Genomic DNA, 19,703 nt, shown 5'->3' on the forward strand with positions numbered 1-19,703 from the left:
TGGGGCGGGCGGGGTGCGTGCGGGGCGCGAGCGGTACGGCAAAGGGCGGTATCTCATCTTCTAACATATTTTACAATTAAAATGCTGTCCATAGAAGCGATTGCTATCATGATGATATGACATATGACACTATGAAATACTAAATAATTCCATACAGTTTAAAAATCTTTTATTTACTTCCATCGAAAATAATAAGTTACTCGTGTAAATTTTACGTAGTTTTTCAAACGAAGTCTATCGGGACTTTTAATTAATTTATTGTATAATATAAAACATACACAGATACTTCTCTCGATTAATTCTATTTGTGATTATTAGTATAGTAACGGTCTGACGTAGTTTGCTACTAAGGTTGCGGGAGGTTGCACGTCGTGTCTCCACACCAATACGGAAGGATTACGAGTCAAACTCCCCCGCACGCGGTATTCTCCTCACGCCTCGTGTTTTGAATCACCGACAAAAAGATCCCATATTTCATTGCCTTTTTTCCCTTAAATAGCTTTATAATACAAGCTTATATATCCACTTTATTACTCTTTAAAGACGAATCATTTGATTTTACGTTTGGTAAAGATGAAAGTGTATTAAATTTCCGAATAATCTTAATAAGGCATTTAAAATTTTCATCTTGTTTTTAGTACTTATTTTTTAAATACTTAATGTAAACCTGTCATTTTATTTTATTTACTTATTATATAGTTATTTAGTAAAAAAAATATTAAAAACGTGAAAAATTATCTCTTTGAATAAAAACAGAGAAAGGTACTACGTTGACGTCTGTTAGTTTCCCTGAGGCTCTTAAAATAATTGAAGAACAATTTTATGGCTTAAACATTACGTAACGATTTCATAACTGGTTTACGACTGGCATGTTATTGCATTTTGACGTCGGCGTCGGCGGGCGACGGCGAGCGAACGGCTCGCGTCACGTCGATCCATTCCAGTGGCGCTCGGCGGCATACTAATATTCCCTGCGACCGATAATTCCAGTCAATATTCCGCCACCGATTGAGTTCCGACCAGCATCTTGAATATGTTACTATAATACAGCTCGACGTAACAGAAATTCCAGACTGCAAACCGAACTCAACCCTGTCATGAATTGCACCAACTTCTGACGAACACACTCAGAATTGCCGTAGGCATAGAAGTTGAAACGAGTATTATACATCTACTGGAATCTTCATTCTATTTCTAATCTTACTAACAATGTTTTCTCGTATTTTAAAACAAATTACAACAATTTATAGGTCCTATTCAAATGAAGCCTTGCAGCGTAAAACTAGCTGAAACTTTAAGAATTGCTACGTATGATTCAACAGTCGTAATTCGCCGCCGTCAGGCTCTAAACAAACTCCGCTTATCGCGGCGCATAAATTGGCAGCAAGTCGTAAGGCGCGCTGCGTTTCGCGCTTTATCGGCGACTCTCGTAAACCAGCGCCCGCCGTTATTGCACTCGCGATATGTCGCTACGGTCCTTTTTTCATATCACGAAAGGCACGCGGTCGCGGAGCATTTTGGACGCGATAAATACATCTATTTGGCAGTACACTGAGCCGCTATCTAAAAAAGCACGCCTTGAGCATGACGCGTAATTAGAGGCCAATCGTAAAACGAAAGGGTCGCGCGCTCGGTGCATCCCATCTGATAATGAGCGGCACTGGCTCCGATCCAGCTGCTCATATTAGGCGGCTCTGTTCTCTGGCGGTTGCTATCGTTGCGACTTTTACACTTTTACGAGTTGTTTAGTTGTGGGCGCTGCGCAGCGATGCACCGGGTGCGGGCGTGCTCGCGCTGCCAAATGCTAGTTCGCGGCTCACCGCGCACTCCGCCCTCTAAATATTCCCGGTACGTGTTAATGAGATGTTCGCTTCAGGCTCGTTTGGCAGCGCGGCTGGAGGCGACGCTTACTCGTTACCTAAATACCTAATCGCTGAATAGCTACGTGAACGTGCTTTCCTCTAAAATGTCCATAGCCTTTGATTTTGGCAAACGTTGCTACCACTAAGCGAACATACTTCTCTACTCCTACGTATAGGTTAGGTCACTATAAAAACCATTTTTAAGTTTAGTTTGCTCAACCCATTCAAGTTTTGTTACTTTTTCTTTCACATTTTCTTTTTGTTTTTAAGTTAAAACTCGGCTAATTAATTAACTAAACTCAAAGATTAAACTATTCGACGCTACGATTTAATAAAAAAAACAAAAGCGTGTTGAGAATATATTGATATTTAATATAACAATACAATACTGTACAGATGTTCAAATAAACGTAAGACGGGCAGAGCTACGAGTAGCCTTTGTCATTCGTTTAAAATAAGGGCAAGAGCTCCATACCCGATGATATCAATTTTGCTCAGTGCCTTTTAATTAACATTTCCTTTTCTTTTCTTTCCAGGTGAGTGAAGCAGCGAATACAAAACCGGCGAGCTTTGTGAGTGATCCCACAGACAAAAAGAATGAATATTATAACGTTTTCAATTCCAACATACAGAAGGAAAAAAAAATGATTTGCACTTTTGTGAACGCAAATGAGGTCCGTTTAGAAATGTTAAACTTAATTTAAATACATTTGGTGAGCGGAGTCAAACACCTTGCACACTTTTACCTACAAAGATTTACATTTCAAGCATGAGCTTTATCTGAAAATATTCCTTTTAACGTATTCCCTTTGTAGGTAACAAAAAAAGCTATTCGTTTTTGCTCGCGAATTTGTTAAATCTAGATAGATACTGTAATTTATGATAATAATTTAAATAAAGAAAATTATTTTATGAGTCAAATTATTTTTAAAAAATCAAATTTTTAAACAATATAGACTATATATAAACTCTAAAATCGGTACACTAATACTACTCTCTATCCACTACAATTTTAGGCAAGAATTGACATATACAGACTGTTCTAACGTAGATTCTAAAAGTAAAAAGGGCTTAGGTAATTACAGACGGCGTACGGTTGAGACTCATTCAGTTGGCAATGATAAAAGACAGTCCTTTAACGGGGCTGTAGGCCGGCTGATTACGGTACACAAAGCGCCGTATTATAATAAAGTCAAGTGCGAGCCTGACACGCGAGTTATGGCGTCAAGCTCATGAGAAAACTTTTATTATTGTTTGTCTGTAAAGCCAAGACCCACTTTGGGTCGCTACGATAGCAGAGTAAGTAAGTAATAATTAAATTTTTCATTAGACCGTTAAATTTAAACAAAATAAATGTAAAAACAATTGAACTTTACGGCAAATGTATTTAGTAACTCAACAATTCCAGATACAAACTCTCGGTTCCTAGTGAAAACATATTTTTATAATGTCACATGCATTTGTTTTCTTTTTGATCACAATATTAAGGATTCAATATGCTATGTGAAAATCAGCAGTGGCTATCTTTCTCGTCCTTTATATTTAAAAAGAAAGTTAGAACTTATGTGGTTAGTAACAGATAGAAGCCGTTAAAAAATGATCAAACGCATTAAAAATCACATATTTAGAGCACACATGTACGTGTAATTAATATAATCTACGTTGAAATGTGAAAATATTTAAACTGGTCGCATTAAAATAAAGTTCTTAGCACATCTAAAGTCGAAAGCTTATTTTAAGCTTGCGGATTACGTTCATTGTGAGCTAGTTTATAATAAATATTTTCCCCTATAGTACTCGTATACACTGGAAATAAAAATGAGCTACGATAAATATCAAGTTTTTGCTCATATATTTATGAGTTCATATATTATGTAATGTGTTCTGCATATTCTAACGCTATATATTGCATAAAAATCACGGTTTAAAATCCAACAAGCATAATAACAAATGCCAAACAACGATAACGTAATACTCAAATGCAGGGCAAAATAACAGTTAAAATACTGTCAATAAAACCTTACATAAAATAGAATACAAATATTGCACAACAAAGGAACTGCTTGCATTAGGACTTCGACCTCTGAAGCGTCGACCCCCGTGCTGTTGAACCTGGGACGTAGGTAGCCAATGAACTCTACAGTAGCTTTTCTAAATAAATTTATTATATTACTTAAGTTTTATAACATCACTTCAAACATTTTCTTTAGTACTCATGTACCATTTTATTTTATTCATAAAAATAAACACTACTACTAACTGGTGCACTCAGTTAAATGACTACTAAAATGTTAATTAAATAAGGGGTGTTCATTTAATGAGAGAAATCTTTACAAAGATGCTGCTTAAATAATAAGCTAAATATAATATATTTGGTTTAGTTCTATCTATTTAACTGAATCTATCTAAGGACCTCTTTTGATTGTGACATTTATTATTTATTACCAAACAAAAGAAGTAATATAGAATAACGAACAAAAATAAACAAAGATAAATTAATAGTTCAGTAGAAGTAGTTGGAATTTCTCAAGAATCATTGATATCTTTGTGACTTAGTCTTAAGATAATATTATTAAAATAAAACAAGAAGCTAAGATTATTACTACTTTAAATTAAAGCCTTTTGCTATTGCACTTAGGACTAACTTACCTATTTTACTGAGAGTCTTGACTTAATTTGAAGAATAAAATTTTAATACAAATAAATTTTTCGCTGTTACTTTTAAAAAAATGTAATCGGTAACATTATACAACTTGTTGTATGTATCATTATTTTGAAACGCACTCAAACTAGGAACGCACTCACACTAGGAACTTATCACATTAGTGGGAACAAGAATAACGATGACGGTCATTACAACTACAAAATTTTTTGGATAAAAGACCTCATGTTTAAACACAAATTGTAAAAAGAAAGACAATCTCAGTTCCACTGAACCGATTCGAATAGTCATTTAATTAAAGAAAGCTCTTCTACTTTATATTAAAAACTTTTCTCTTTATATTTCAGTTACATGTTTAAAATTTCACGAATTTAACCGTTCATACGCGAACTTCTATTATGCAGATGTATTGTTCACGTGCATATATTTTCAATTCATGTAACTTCTGAGCGCTTTGACATACTTTGTAACAAAGACTACTTATTTTCGGCACGAAAATAATATGAAAATTGTTTTCATAACTCATTTAACTATAAATTTTTCTAAAAATCTCGCATTAATTACTTATATATAATGAAAATGGTTGTATATGAAGATAAAACCATGCTCATTATATTAACTATAAATAACTTTAAACGGTAATATTATAAACTGTACATAGTGAAATCATATCTTATTTACAACGATTATGTTTTTGTATAGTACAATGTTTACTGCAGAATAACTAGAAATAACCAATGGCGAAATAGCGTAAAAACAACAATAGAAGCTTCTAGCTCCATTGTTCTAATCAGATATAGTGGTTTCAACGTAATTAACTAAAAAGCTGCAGTGTTTTGATTATGCGCGACAGGCGCCTTGCATACATCTTCATAAATACTGTTTATATAGCTTCACTCAAACTGAATAATACTTGCTGGTATTCTTGTTCGAATAAAGTTTGTAATTTCAAAATTGTACCCTTACAATATTAAAATATTCAAAAAGTTTTTTTTGAATATAACTAAAAACATTTTTATTTGGTAAAACATGGTTTAAACTTTAACCTCCAACAACATAGGTACAAAAAGGGATCTAAATATTTTTGCTAAAACTCACCAAGGCACTAAATACTTAATTTTACTACATGCCCATATGATGTTGCGGGACCTATCTTTTATACTGCGTTAAAACGCACTATAAAATCACTCTTGTCCCGTTCACCAAGCGCTCAAAATGCAAAACTGCGCGATATAAAACGTCGCGTTTTAAAAGCGCTACCGTATGAACAGAGACATGAAAACATATTTGTTTTGTTTGAACGCTTTTTTTAACGCGCTATAAAAAAACGCCTGTGCAAATGAGGACTAATGCTTAAAATCTTACTTTATCTCTTTTAAAATTGAGACTATAAGAACAGTCGCACATCATGTACAGTAGTGGGACTGCATAAGAGGGGGTATGCAAGGCCATTAACCGCCGAAGCGCGGGCGTCGTCCCAACAACACCGCATCTCGTCCATACGACACACACCAACTAAGCTGCAGTTGTGTTACCCTGGTAACTTGATTTATCATCGGACAAATTCCCGTTCACATTTGAATCGCATCGATTTGTGTTGTTTGCATTGCTCCAATATTCAAATATATTCAGAATAAACTGCAAAGAAAGGAAATGAATAATATTTTAACACCAATGGACGGTTATCGGATTCATATTCCGCTTTCTGGTTATCGAACTTTTCCTCGTAAGCAAAAATTTAACATCGTTATTTTAAAATTTAAATTATATTCCGATTAACGTGAATTTGTGCAGTTTTATGTCTTGTTGCAATTTTATCTTCAAAAGGCAACCCATGAATTGCCGTGAACTTTTTGAATTTATTTTTAAATCTTTCCTGAATTTAAGCATAATATATTGAAACGAAAAAAGAGAATTTCAAAAATAAGGCACGTAGAGTAGTTAACTCACCGCAGAGTGGTCGGCTTGTAGCAAGAAGGCGCTGCTTGTTTCCAATCCACGGAAGTTATAAATTTGCTTTAAAGTTGTTTGAGTTGCGAATTTCCGCGATGTTTGTCCGGACGTGCGGGTCCATTTAGCCCTCGAACCTTCCGCTAACTTCTGTGCAAGCGCCGCGCCGATAACTAACCAAGATTTTCAATGAAACTTTGATACCAGTAGGCGTTATATTTGATTTTACTCTGTTTTCCCACAAACTTAACTGCTTCTATTTAAAATCAATTTACATTTATAGACCAAGAAACGGACTTACGATATGTTTGAATTTTAACACAAGTTTGAAAGTTCTTCATTTATTTTTTTTCTTTAAAAATCGACCATTATGTCCGAACCGCAAATCTTCGTACTGTGGGTCCGTATTTACTATTATAAATTAAATTAAATTACCTAAGCTAAGAAAAAATTGTTAAAATTTCGTACATTTAAGGGAGGTCTCACTATCCGCTTCTATCAGTACATGCCGGTGATTTATAAGCCTTGATTGAAATTTCGTCGACAGGTTGAGGCGTCGTCGTATAATCCTGGGATTACGTTTACCTTCTTTGACGGCGATGTAATAAAATTCAGCTTACACGTACCTACTGGTGACGGTATTGGTTCTGATATATACTTCATAGATTCCTTACTTTAATATTTTCAATTTTACACTTAGTAAATGAGCGAATAGTTTGCAGAATCACACGACCAAATAATACTCGTTGTTTATGGTCTCTTTATAGCAATAGACTTTGTCTCTCCAATATGATACCTTACCATTCAAAATTATCTTTTTTTTATCAAGTTTTGGAGTCAAACTTAAAGGTTTACACTCTTTTACTAAAAATATACTTAGTTTTCGCCATACATTCTGTGTAGAGATTTTATAGTTATCAAGTTCTGAATAATTGTTTTTTACTCTTGAAACCATCTTTAAATTTTATAACTTCAAGTTTTTTCTGTAAAGTTTTTAAAGTACTCGCGACTTTCCCGTATTTTTTTAGAAAAAGAAGGCACTCGCAGTTATCACTTTAGTAGACACCGTACTTGGTTTGAGAATTTTTGTCGTTCTTTTCTTAATATAGACTCTAGAATACTCAACTATATTTTGTTCACTCTCCCGCTTTACTTTCAATTTAAATAATTCCTTGATTTTAGTAAATTGGAGTAATTTAAAATTGCCTAATAATAAAAAGGCAATTTTGTAAAAAAAATAAATTATATATGAATCTCTGTTGTAAAGCAGTTTATAGAACACTTGTTATAAATTAATTTCGGCAAATCTGCAATTTTAGATTGTAATTCCCATCACACAGGGTATCACCCTAGCTTGGACACCAGTCCCTTAATCTTATATATTTATTTATTTAATTACAATTTGCTATCATTCAAAAAACAAATTCATCAAAATGTTTGTTTACGAAAACATGACAGAAAAAGACCTAAAAGACTAATAAGATTGAGGACCGATGAAACAACATCCAGGCTAGGTGGTACTGAAACAAATTTAATTTATAAATTCTCGACTGCTAGGTAAGAATTTTCATAAAACATTAAAGTAGGCAAGTTGACGGGCGGCGTCCAACGCCCGGTACCTCATTGTAAATGTATCAAAAGTTCACAACGACTGGCTGTAGAGCGCTGCGCTGTTTGAAAACAATCCGAACTGCGTTAATCACTTATTTACGCCTGACGTCCCATCCCGCCGGGGTATTTCTAATGAACGTAGAGAATTGTCCAGGAATCCTAATGAACCGTGGGAATTTCGATTCTAATAAAGTGCAAGATTAGAGGATAGGCTAGAGGGGCATGACATCATCTACTATTTAACAATCTGTATTAAAACAAATCATTTTCATGCAATCATAGAAATTTAATGATAATGGCATATACTTTTGAAAAGTTCAAGTTCAAAGCCTTGTAAAAAAATGTTATTTATTTCATGTCACATTTCTGTTATTGTAACATAAAGGAAGTTCTATTTGTAGGCTAAATCGCATTGTAGGTTTTAGTAAAACATCGCAGCAGCACATCGGTGGCGGAGAGGGAAGTAATTCCAGGCTGTTCCGCCGGATATATCTCACCGGGAGGGAGACCTGCGCCTAATCGCTTTGTCATTTCCGCAATCGACCGCCTTGACGCCCTTTTGCATACCTATTTGTCCTTTGTTTACAACGCAATCCATCATCGATAAAGTTTCTTTGCAGCTATTCGTCATCAACTGTTTGCTTTGTTTTATGCTATGATGCTATCAAATGCGATTGTTGACGCACCAAGCACAACTTAAATAACACTTTAGATACGTATGTGTATCAGTATTATAACAAAACCGTTCAATAGTTTCAACATACGACATACATTTCATTGTCAACGAATTCTAATATTTCTCTAAAACACATTAGTATACGACTTGTAAAGCACTATAAGGTAACATTTGCAAATCTTTAAAGTTCTAATCCAACTGATACGATTTGTTTATATTTTCCAACGAATACAGAAACTTTTCCCATAACATAACAGTTCTCGGGATCAAGAAAACCATTGGAGTAAGAAAATATAATACATCTTTAAAATAACCCAACTATTGCAGTCCACAAAACTTCACAAACTTACCTCGGTTCTGAAACTACAATTGGCACTTTAAAAATTCAAGACAAACGCTTTTAGCGTGCCTCAAGGGGACGTTAAAATTGCGGGAACGCCTTAGAGCTGAAAGCTGGTGCTCAATGCATCGGCTGACGCTGAAACATCAAACACCGCTGTTTAACTTATCCGATAGAATTATTGGTTAAACTTAACCTTACCTTTTAAAGCACCTCTAAGTTAATGTTAAAGTAAGTGCTATTAAAATGAAAAATTACTTAATAAATTATCATCAAATTGATTTGCCCCGATTATCATAGTGCCATAACATAATAGTGGTTGCCACGTGCATAAAATAAATATCACTAATCTCATAGTGACTGAAGATACTTCTTAATGCACATATTTGGCTCCGTCGACAGTGACGCTCCTAATCTGTGTACGTAACGGAAAGCCGGAATATTCATTAAGACATGGCGCGACGTCTGCATTCAGTTATCACACGGAACTGAGCTGAGGCTTCAGCGCTCACAGAAACACCTTTACATCCGCTTCCTTCGCCCGACCGCAACGATTGCTAATGACCTAACGTATTGCAAATAGATACGATACTGCGCTTCAGAAAATTCTGAAGCCACAGAGTTTTCAAGAATAATATTAACTTACTTCTTTCAACAAATAAACAGAAGCGAGAAAACTTTAGACCATATGGTTGAATTTCAAACATCTAATATAAGTGTAATTTAATATTTATGGATGAAATTAAAACTGTAACCGAAGTGCGAACCGCCGCCACCGACACTAGCGGCTCAAGTTTCCAATTATATCTCCTCCAGCTCAGACAACTCATATAAAAGTTCCACCGGCTTTAACTAGGTACCATCTCTCATGTACAGATATCATCGTTAAAAACTAATCCATATAGACGGCTTTAAGTTTTGTAAAACTTCTTACTTCCCTAGTTATTTCATTAATTTCAAAATAAACAAGTTTTATATACTGCATATTGTGGGGACATTAAACTTAGTTTACTAAATTGGGCATGACCCAATAGCGAAAACTAGTTTTTTTTTTATAAACTATACCTACATCAATTTTTTTTAAAGAGATAACGCTGAAGCAAAATGTCTCTTTGAATACGTCATCACATCTTTACTTACATGAATATAGAGTACGAACGATCGTCGATGCAATCGTGTTAGTGAAAAATTGTTTCGATTCTGGTTCAGAAGCGGCGCGGAAAATGGCAGCTCTCTCCGTAATATGCCATTACCTTCATAACAATGTTACTCTCGACTTAATTCCGCCCCCGGCCACTCCATCGGACAGATTCTCTAATATCTCTGCTGCAAGCTCAATATTGAACTTCATGCTATTTTATTTACTTATTTCACAACTCGCTAATGCCTGGAACTCTTTTAAACAAATGTAGGTAAATATTGCAATTATTGAAAATTGAGTGCAAATTTCTTGGGCAACGTTATCGGACGAAAAGTAAAAAAATGTGTCCAGCTTAGAGATTTATTGAGTATGGCAATTCTTTCGACTTGTAGGTTGTCTTTTTATAAAACAGTTAAAAACGCTAAACTTTATGCACTCCGTTATAGTAGATGTTGGTGCATTAAGACGAAGTGGCCACTGACTTGCTCTTTACACGAAAATTATAATGGCATTGAACGTGTTAAAAGTTGTGTGTTTTCCAAAACGTCGTCCAAATGTAAAAGGCATTTGATTGTAAGATTCCAACAATAGCCACAAAACTCTTAAGGTATTCGCTCAACATAATTTGATCTTTATGCACACAAAACTGAATAAACTTAGTAAGAAATGTAGTCTGGGAATCCTCTAAATCCCCAAAGCGTCAATACTTCCTCCACACTGATGGCAGATAAACGTTGCCTGATAGCCGGCATGTAATGCACTTGCATAGAGCACGACAGAATTACATTTTGTCCTTACTTACACTTTACTTTCTTTTAATTTTTTATTTAGAAAATTAATGCGATGTGAAAATGTTTCTACAGCCTTTCTGAAAAAAATATGTGTATAAATTTATAATGCAGTACAGTTAGTTTAATAAAACATATTTTTGTTCCGGTAAAAACAAGCTTCGTTTAATAAATCAATTGCTGCAAAAGGACAGCAATTATGTTCACATATTAGGCAGCAATAAAATTATATTACCTTATTAAGCGTCTCAATTGATTTCAATAACACAAGATTGCTCTTTGACCAACAATAACTTATAGCATTTCCTTTTCTTATATCACTAATCGAATCAGTCGCTGTATAATCCATAAACCGGAACGCATCGCATCACCTATTCAAAATTGGAATTTGTTCACTGTGAAAGAGTTGCTTCAAATCCTTTTCTACGCCAAAGAATCGAGGAGAGGCTGCCATTGAAATCCCCAGTGAACATCAATGCCTATTGCCACGTCGCTTATCTACATTGTACGGACGCTGAGGACGCTGGGGATTGCGGGGGGGAGCAGGGTTGAGGGGGACAGCGCGAAAAGAGACGCTTTTCAAAGGCTGTGCATTACTGCAGCGAGAGATCAACTATTATCATATGTTAATCGTGAATGTCATCAAAAGCATAAAAATTACATCCTTAATTAAATTTGTCCATGTCAAATTCCTTGTAGAACTGAGTAACTAATGTTTTATGGCATAAATAAATGCACGGAACGCACATTAAGATTTTCAAACAAAAAAAATGATGTTATGAAATGACTACGCTAAATTTAATGTAATAAAGCTATCATCAAAGATGCAACCTATGGACGAACAATTTTAATAGCTCGCTGACAGATTATTTCAGAAAATTAAATTTCAGCTCGTTGGACACAGACCATAAAGTTCATGCTTACAAATCTCTTTGTTATGACATCGTAACGAGATTATGTCCGTTTCTGCCGTGAAGACGTCGCCGTCGCCATGTCGTCACAATGCGCCATCTTTTATTATTTCGCGCCATAAACGCAGGCCCGGGGCCCTCTGCCGCCATCAATTATTTTATATACAAACATTTTAATGTTAGTATCGCAATTACAATACATTATTTCACTAGCAATAAATTTTATACATTAAGAAAGTGTTTCACGCCCACGATTCTATTCCTATAGGAGAAATTGTATTATAACAAGAAAATCGTATCAACAAAATCGTGAGTAGTAAAAAGTCTTCAAATTTATACATATACACATGCATATTAATAACGTGACAAATAACGTTGTTAACAGCGTAGCAGCTGTGATTGCGACATGGTTTCAAAATAGGCCTGTTGCTGAAGGCTTATTAAGCCTACGCTTTACCTAACAATGACGGTCTGTAACGGTCACGTGGGTCACGTGGACTTAAAGCCAGCCGTCCCTGGCGCACGTGCGTGGTGGCACATTTTCAATATATAACGTTAAGCAAAATCGGTTAAGCCTCCAACATACGCAACGTTTTAATCCGCGTCAGTTCCGTAACTTTGTTCATCATCAATGTTTGACAGGTATTAAGGCAATTAGTCTATGTAGCTTGCAAAGACTATACGCGATTGAATATGTTTATAGAATTAAACGTGTATTATATAGTTGATATAAAAATTTAAAGATAGCATCATTTATTTGGAAAAATGTTGTTGCGCGTAACTCCTGAACAGACTAGATTCTGGATAGAATATGGTACATAGATTGCAGTCTAGCAGACATAAACTACTAATATACAGCTTTTTAATTCCACGCGGACGAGGTCGCGGGCAACCTCTAGTATACTTATATACTTTCAAGATTCTTAGAATTTATACATACATAGTTACACTTACATTAGTACGGTTTCACTTTAAACATTCGAAGTTATATTGACCTAAAAGTCCTTCAAACATTCCCCGTAGCACGCAACGTGCCCTCTGAAGTCCTACAAAACGCGGCTACAAACTTGTTTCTTGTCACGTGCTCCTTAAACGGAAATCATTGTTTGCTAACCGACTTTCAGTTTTGAACGTTTAACCGGCTTCATTTGCGTTGCAAAGTTAAAATTGACTTATCGTAAAATAAAGCACTGTTGAAATCGTTGGAAAAGTAATTTCATCATGAATCGAAAACTATAACAATAGGAAATCATACTTATACTTTTTCCAAGTATTTTGTGTAACAAATCTAAGCAAAGAATTAATTAAATAGAAATTTATAGATATTCGATTACATAACATGTTCGAGGAATGTTAACGAAATAAATTGTAAAATACAAGTGGTTTATAGATTTACCCTTTTAATATTCCAACTATCTGAAAGTTCAATCGATAAACAAGGTGTAATTAACCATTATTGTGTCCATTATAAAGAAGTCGTGAAAAAAATTAAAAGAAATTCAAGCGGTTCAATCCAAAAAATAGAATGAACTGAAAAAGCCTAGTAGAATAGGGAATAGGTTTTAACCTGAAAGTGATGCCTGCGACCGCACTCATTATGTGGAGTCGACATTAACATTGAAAAGCGGCTGCAAATTTCATTCACGTCTCGCAATTAAATAGTCGGCTGATGTAGTGCGGGTACTGACTCTGTTAATACGGCAATAATAAATTCGAAGCGGTTTCCATCAGTCCGCCAGCGGGCCGCGGCTTGCAACCATTAAAACACTCGATTAAATATTTCACACGTCTCATTTCGCAGAGCAGTGTACCATGCTTCAAGCTCATGCAGCCGACCATAGATATGATAATTCATTTTATTTGCATTATGCAAATAAATAGATATGCCACCATCAATATTCATATCACATTTCATATTATAATCAAATTATGACTGACTAATATATTTTTGAAATGAAAATAATCAAGCATTATTATATCGTCTACCAAAAATATTAACGACACAAACAAATTTGTGAATTTTTTGAATTGCAATGTTTTTATTTATTATTGTTTTTATAAGGTGGCAAATAAGCAGGCCATCTGTATTCGCCATAATAGCGACCGCTGCCCATAGACATCGGCAATTTCAAATGCGTTGCCTACTTCTTAGTTTTAATGTTATTGTAATTGTAATTTTAATTATGAACATTTTTATTGTGTACTTAGTTAATTTTTATTGTGTACGTAATTTAGCGGCATATTTTAGGCCCTGAATTTTGGTAAAAAGCGAATACCAAAAGCAATTGGTAGCTCTTTATACACCAATATACATATTTAATTTGCATTAAAGGATCCAATTTTATAAATTACAATATTTTACATTCAATTAAAATAAGGTGTGAAAATGCAACCAAAATTATTCGTTTTAACTTAACCCAATAATTGTAATGATATTTGTATGCTCGGCGAGTTTGCTGAAATCAATTAGCCGCAAAAATAATATTTCATACAAGCAAATGTGTTGCACAAACGGACACGATGACCGCAGCACTGGCAAGTGCCAGTATGCTATGTCACTTTATAAAAGCTTTACTAAACCGGACTGAATAGTACCTAATGGTAATATTTTCTACGATGGATTAAAAATGTTACCATTAATGGCTCAATTTAATGTTAAGTCCGAAATAACAGTTGAAAGTTAATAATTCTTCAACATACTTCTATGTTATTCAATAATGTTACCAGACTGCACTCAACCCACTCATTTTGAGTTTTGTAGTTGAGTAAGATTTGCTAAAAATAATTATTTTTTTATAGTGATTCAAAAATATTACGGACTTGTGATTAGATATATATAAAATTAACTAACCAAATTAATCCTTCTAGCGAACTAAGACAATATTATATTTAATTTTTTTAATTCTGTATATCCCCGATAAGTTCGTCTTCAAGAATAATCACTGTGACTATTAACAAAAGCGACAAAGATACCTTTCAAAGAAAATAACTCCCCTAAGTTTATTGAGAAGTTGACAAATCCCGCAAAAAGGATCTTCGCTCGACACTTGTTTTAATTACGCAACCTTATACTTTATTATGAATAAATATTTGCGTTAGTGATGAAGATTTTTACAATCATTTTTGGCATGTGTATTGTTTTTATCCTACGAGATAAATAATTAAAATAATGATTTAATAATATTTGTTTTGTCGTCAGCCTGTCGTCGTCACGGCGGCCGTCGCAGCTGGACCCGCACGTGACGCGCAGCGTGCTGGCACGCGCGCTCGATGTGTGGCAGCAGGCTTCGCGCCTCACCTTTACAGAAGTCAACTCCGACGACGCGGACATCGTCGTTTCCTTTGCCAAGTAAGTAACCAACCCTAGTTTTTTATCTCTTTAGAAAATGACGTAAAAGTAGCGTTAACTCAGGACGACCTTTAGCAGCCGGTTACAAAGAGGACAGATTAGGGTCTATTCAGATTAGGAAAATACGGCCGGCTGACAAACTATGAATTTACATTCCTGCTTACGTATACAAAGATTGATACGTACAAATCAGTAGTCTTATTTACAGTTCGTCTGTCATCTACATACATAGTGGCTCGCCTTCTTTAAATAATTTGTTCTTCAGATTTCAGTTAGTGTTCATCACACCATAAAAACCTTATAACACTAACATACTTTACTAAAGGTTATCCTATATTTATTTTAATAAGCTTATAAAATTGATTCTATCCGACCAAATAACCTTAGACTATCCCGGCAATTGATTTCTATTCAGCGTAAACCTTTTCGTACGCGATTCACTTTCAGTAAAGGAACGTGACTGGCTAAATTCACTTTAGTGTTAATCTAATACTTAGGTAGATCTTACCTGCTCCCAAAGGTAAATTGCTCTATTGTTACTTCTGCTGAATTTAAAACGATTTAGTACGTTTTATTTTAACGTCTAAAATTATTTTATCGCCTATAATCTCTGTAGGTTATAATAGTTATCTCTAAAATGGATTCATCAACCTGGCCATGTAACTACGGAGGTTCGACATAGTATATACTACTCCTCTATACATCTCTATCAGCGGTCATGTCTGAATTGACTCCCTTCTTACACATATTCTCTTTCACATAATCCATCCATACTTTCTTTGGCCATCCACTGCCTTTGTAGCCATCCATATTCAATCTCAACTTGTTTGTTTATGTAATCATTATCTCTCCGCATAATGGGTCAATGCAAACCTTCTGCTTCTCAATTTATCCATCATTGGCATACTACTTTCAAACATCCTCTAATATACACATAATATAATTAATAGTAACATAATTAACACATCGCAAATCCATCTTAGCACATGTATCTCAGCCACAAGCAATCACCTTTCATCCGCAACTTTATTTGCCTAACATTCAGATCCACAATATCTCTAATATCGATTATATATTATTTATCGGAAATAAAAAATAGGAACTCTTTATTTCATCTACCTTTTCAAATCATTAATTTTTAAAACATAATCAACAGAAAAGTGCACGTGTTAATAATTATTATTATACTACGTTATCCAATATTAAAGTTACAAAATAGAGCTATGACACAAAAGAATAAAAAAACTAGTTAAAAACCGCATTAACGCTGTGGAGACCCATACAGGAATCGCATACAAATGAGCAAAGTTTAGAGTTTTTTATTAGTTTATTAGATGACCGTAGACTGCGACGATATGAGAAAATACCTTCGACAAAAACCACGATCGCGAACATATTGCGTCGGCCATATTGGATGCTTGCGGCGCAACTTAGATGAACTCTGTATATATATTTTTTTTTATTTGTGAAAATATCAATCGCCAAACTTAGGTTTCATAAGATTTTTAAGAAAATTACAAGATTCCAATACTTGTTATTTTCTCACGAATTTTTCACCAAGTAATTTCTTATTTATGTAAATACTTTAAATTAATTATGCTTTAAAGTTTATCTTACTAATATTATAAATGAGAAAGTTTACATTGATTAATTGATGGATGGATGGATGGACGTATGTTAGCAGGAAACTCCAAAAACGGCCCTATCGATCTGGATGAAATTTGGCACAGAGATAGATTACTGTTCGTATATTTTTTTTGCACATATATACTTCATTACATAATATTCTATGTTCTATCCATTATAAGTTCGTAATACATTTTATATTAATTTCTACAACTCATAGTAGGAGAACACAAATAGCAGTTGTATTAAAACCTGAATGAAAACTTTGATCGCAAAAGTTGTGCAACTATGTAATGCATCGAGAGCGGTGAAATTAAAACGGAAATATTGAGTTGTATAGTTTTGCAATAATGTATCAAGTTATATTAAAGAGGCCAGAGCAAGGAACTCTAATTCATAATTATACTCCAATCCTTTATAACACGCTTTTATTACTTTCGCGTGTAAATTCATACCTATTCAGAGGTACCTACTCCAATCTTTCCTGTGCTTTCCCTAATTTATTGCCGTCTGTTATTCTCATGCTGATAATTAAGTATACAAAACATCACACACTCAAGTAATAACACTTAATACGATAAAAAAGAAAAGGAAATGAGTTGTATCTGTTTTGATCTGTTCTGTGGTTATCAACTTCAGTATTATTCCGGAATGTCTCACTTTGAAAACTCAATACGCAACCTGGCTAATATTGCGTGAAATATGCATTGGTGTTTCCGCTGTTTTGTTGTTGCGAAAAATGATTAGGTTGGTAGTGGGCAGGCGACCCGGGGGAAGCAAGTTTGATTGCTCCGTCGACTCTATCCACTGGAGCCCGCTGTTTGTTGCGGAATGAATACGTTACCCGCTATATGACTATTTTAATTGGGTATCTCGCAGCGGCTGTGAGCAAAAAGAACAACAGAAGCGGCTAAATGAACATTGCTTTATTTATTTAAAAAAAAGTACCTTTGATATTTGTATGAATTGAGAGACGATTTCAAAACTTTCATGTCTAAGTTAGTTGGGATTTCTAATTTAGAAATCATTAAAATTTGTTTAGTTTGCATTTCCCCACACGTTTTCAAAAGAAAATAATTGTATAATATTTTAGTAAAGAGTGACCAGGTTGACACTTCCAAAGGTAAAGCCCGTAACACCTGTTTTAAAATTACTCCTTTTGAACCTAAAAATCTATCCAATATGAGATGTTGTATTGTTTTCTTACAGGCGTTACCATGATGACGCGTACCCGTTCGACGGACGCGGCTCGATCCTTGCGCACGCGTTTTTCCCCGGCTCGGGGCGCGGAGGCGACGCACATTTCGATGACGACGAGCTCTGGTTGCTGCAGCCCAAGAATGATGATGAAGAAGGTACGCAAACATTGACATTAAATAGTTAGAAAATGCTATTCAGTTTATTAATGCTCACCTGCCTTATACCTACTATTGGCAACTATAATATTATAGTAAGTAGATTATATACCCTTATAGCAAAATCTAAATTAAATCAAACGATATCTTTGTTAGCAATCATCCAATTTACAATTGATTTTTGTGAAACCGTTTCCGTTTTATATCAATTAAAATCGACTGTCATTTGTACGTTCACATTGAATGTTGTGTTCAACGTAATAATAATTAAAACGCCTCCATGCGATAGCAATACACCCTGGTTTTAAATAAAAGTTACACGAAGCAACTGACATGAAAGAGGCCATATGAGGCAGTTAATTAAGCTTCTGTCGAAAGTGTAGTTTTTCCGCGAAAAGCTCGTTCGGAAATGAGCGTGTCGTGGTCAGCGGCTGTTTTGACATGCAAATGCCGGGGCAGGGCGGCGCACAAGCGTGGGGGCACGGAGGGCGTGCGGTGCCCTGCCCTCACCTATGCTGTTAACGTACTTTCCTGTTACGATTTTCAGAAACAACAGTTAAGCTTTCCCGATAATGTTAATTGTAATTAGACTTTTGTTACATTTTGCGATAATTTTCTCGTTCAGAACAAAAGACGTCTTATTTCACTGACGACGACTGTTTATTAAATAGTAGTAAAAGGTATTGTATTTCACAGGTTTGTATGTAATTTCACTGTTACCTACTGTCCTGAACGTCAAGGATTTTGGCTTCTAGGTTATTTATGTTACAACTATAGTTATTGTATTAGACGCTCCTGCGATGGCTCCTGAGTAAATTATCATATGTTTGAAACTTTTGAAAAATTTGGAACAATAAAATTTTAAACATTAACACGATTGATTATTACGCATCAAATATGAACATACAGTAGACAAACAATATCTACAGTTCTTGTTCTTTCAAACGTGACATTCAAATTTACATAGAAATAAGTATTTATCAAGTTAAATTAAAAAATATAAATAGCAAAATTGTTTGATCGCAGAAATAATATTGATTATCCATGATTTGTCGTACATAATCTTAGCACTTAACGAACTCTGCGTGGAATTATGTAGCAGTTTAGCCTTTTAAAATCGACGCACGTAACCATCATTTGTACAATAGGGATGGAGGCGGCTTAATGAACAAAATCGCAACACAGCGTACGTCCAATGCATGTGTCCGAAAGCATCAACGGTGTTTATCGAGTTCGCGTGTCCCCCAACATGACGGATCACATCGTAGACAAAGAGTAAATCTCCTTCCCACTTGGATCGCATATCGTACAGCAAGCCGTCACCGCAAGAGTTATAATTTAGCATACATGTGTGTTGCTATGCTAGGAAATATTTGTCATTGTCTGTATATTAATCCATCGCTGTACTCGGTGACCATGAAAAAACGGAGGC

General features: G+C 34.9%; 1 protein-coding gene across 1 annotated transcript in view; it reads left to right on the top strand.

Annotated features, from left to right (window-relative positions):
* The window catches only part of LOC106717779 (matrix metalloproteinase-2), a 133,050-nt gene that overhangs the window by 110,734 nt on the left and 2,613 nt on the right, over positions 1–19,703 (top strand). The window contains exons 5-6 of the mRNA XM_014511692.2: positions 15,141–15,290; positions 18,126–18,271. Coding sequence (XP_014367178.2) covers positions 15,141–15,290; positions 18,126–18,271 — 296 coding nt within the window. The remainder of the gene's footprint in view (positions 1–15,140; positions 15,291–18,125; positions 18,272–19,703) is intronic.

This window comes from Papilio machaon, chromosome 13 (assembly GCF_912999745.1).
Source record: "Papilio machaon chromosome 13, ilPapMach1.1, whole genome shotgun sequence".
NCBI lineage: Eukaryota > Metazoa > Arthropoda > Insecta > Lepidoptera > Papilionidae > Papilio > Papilio machaon.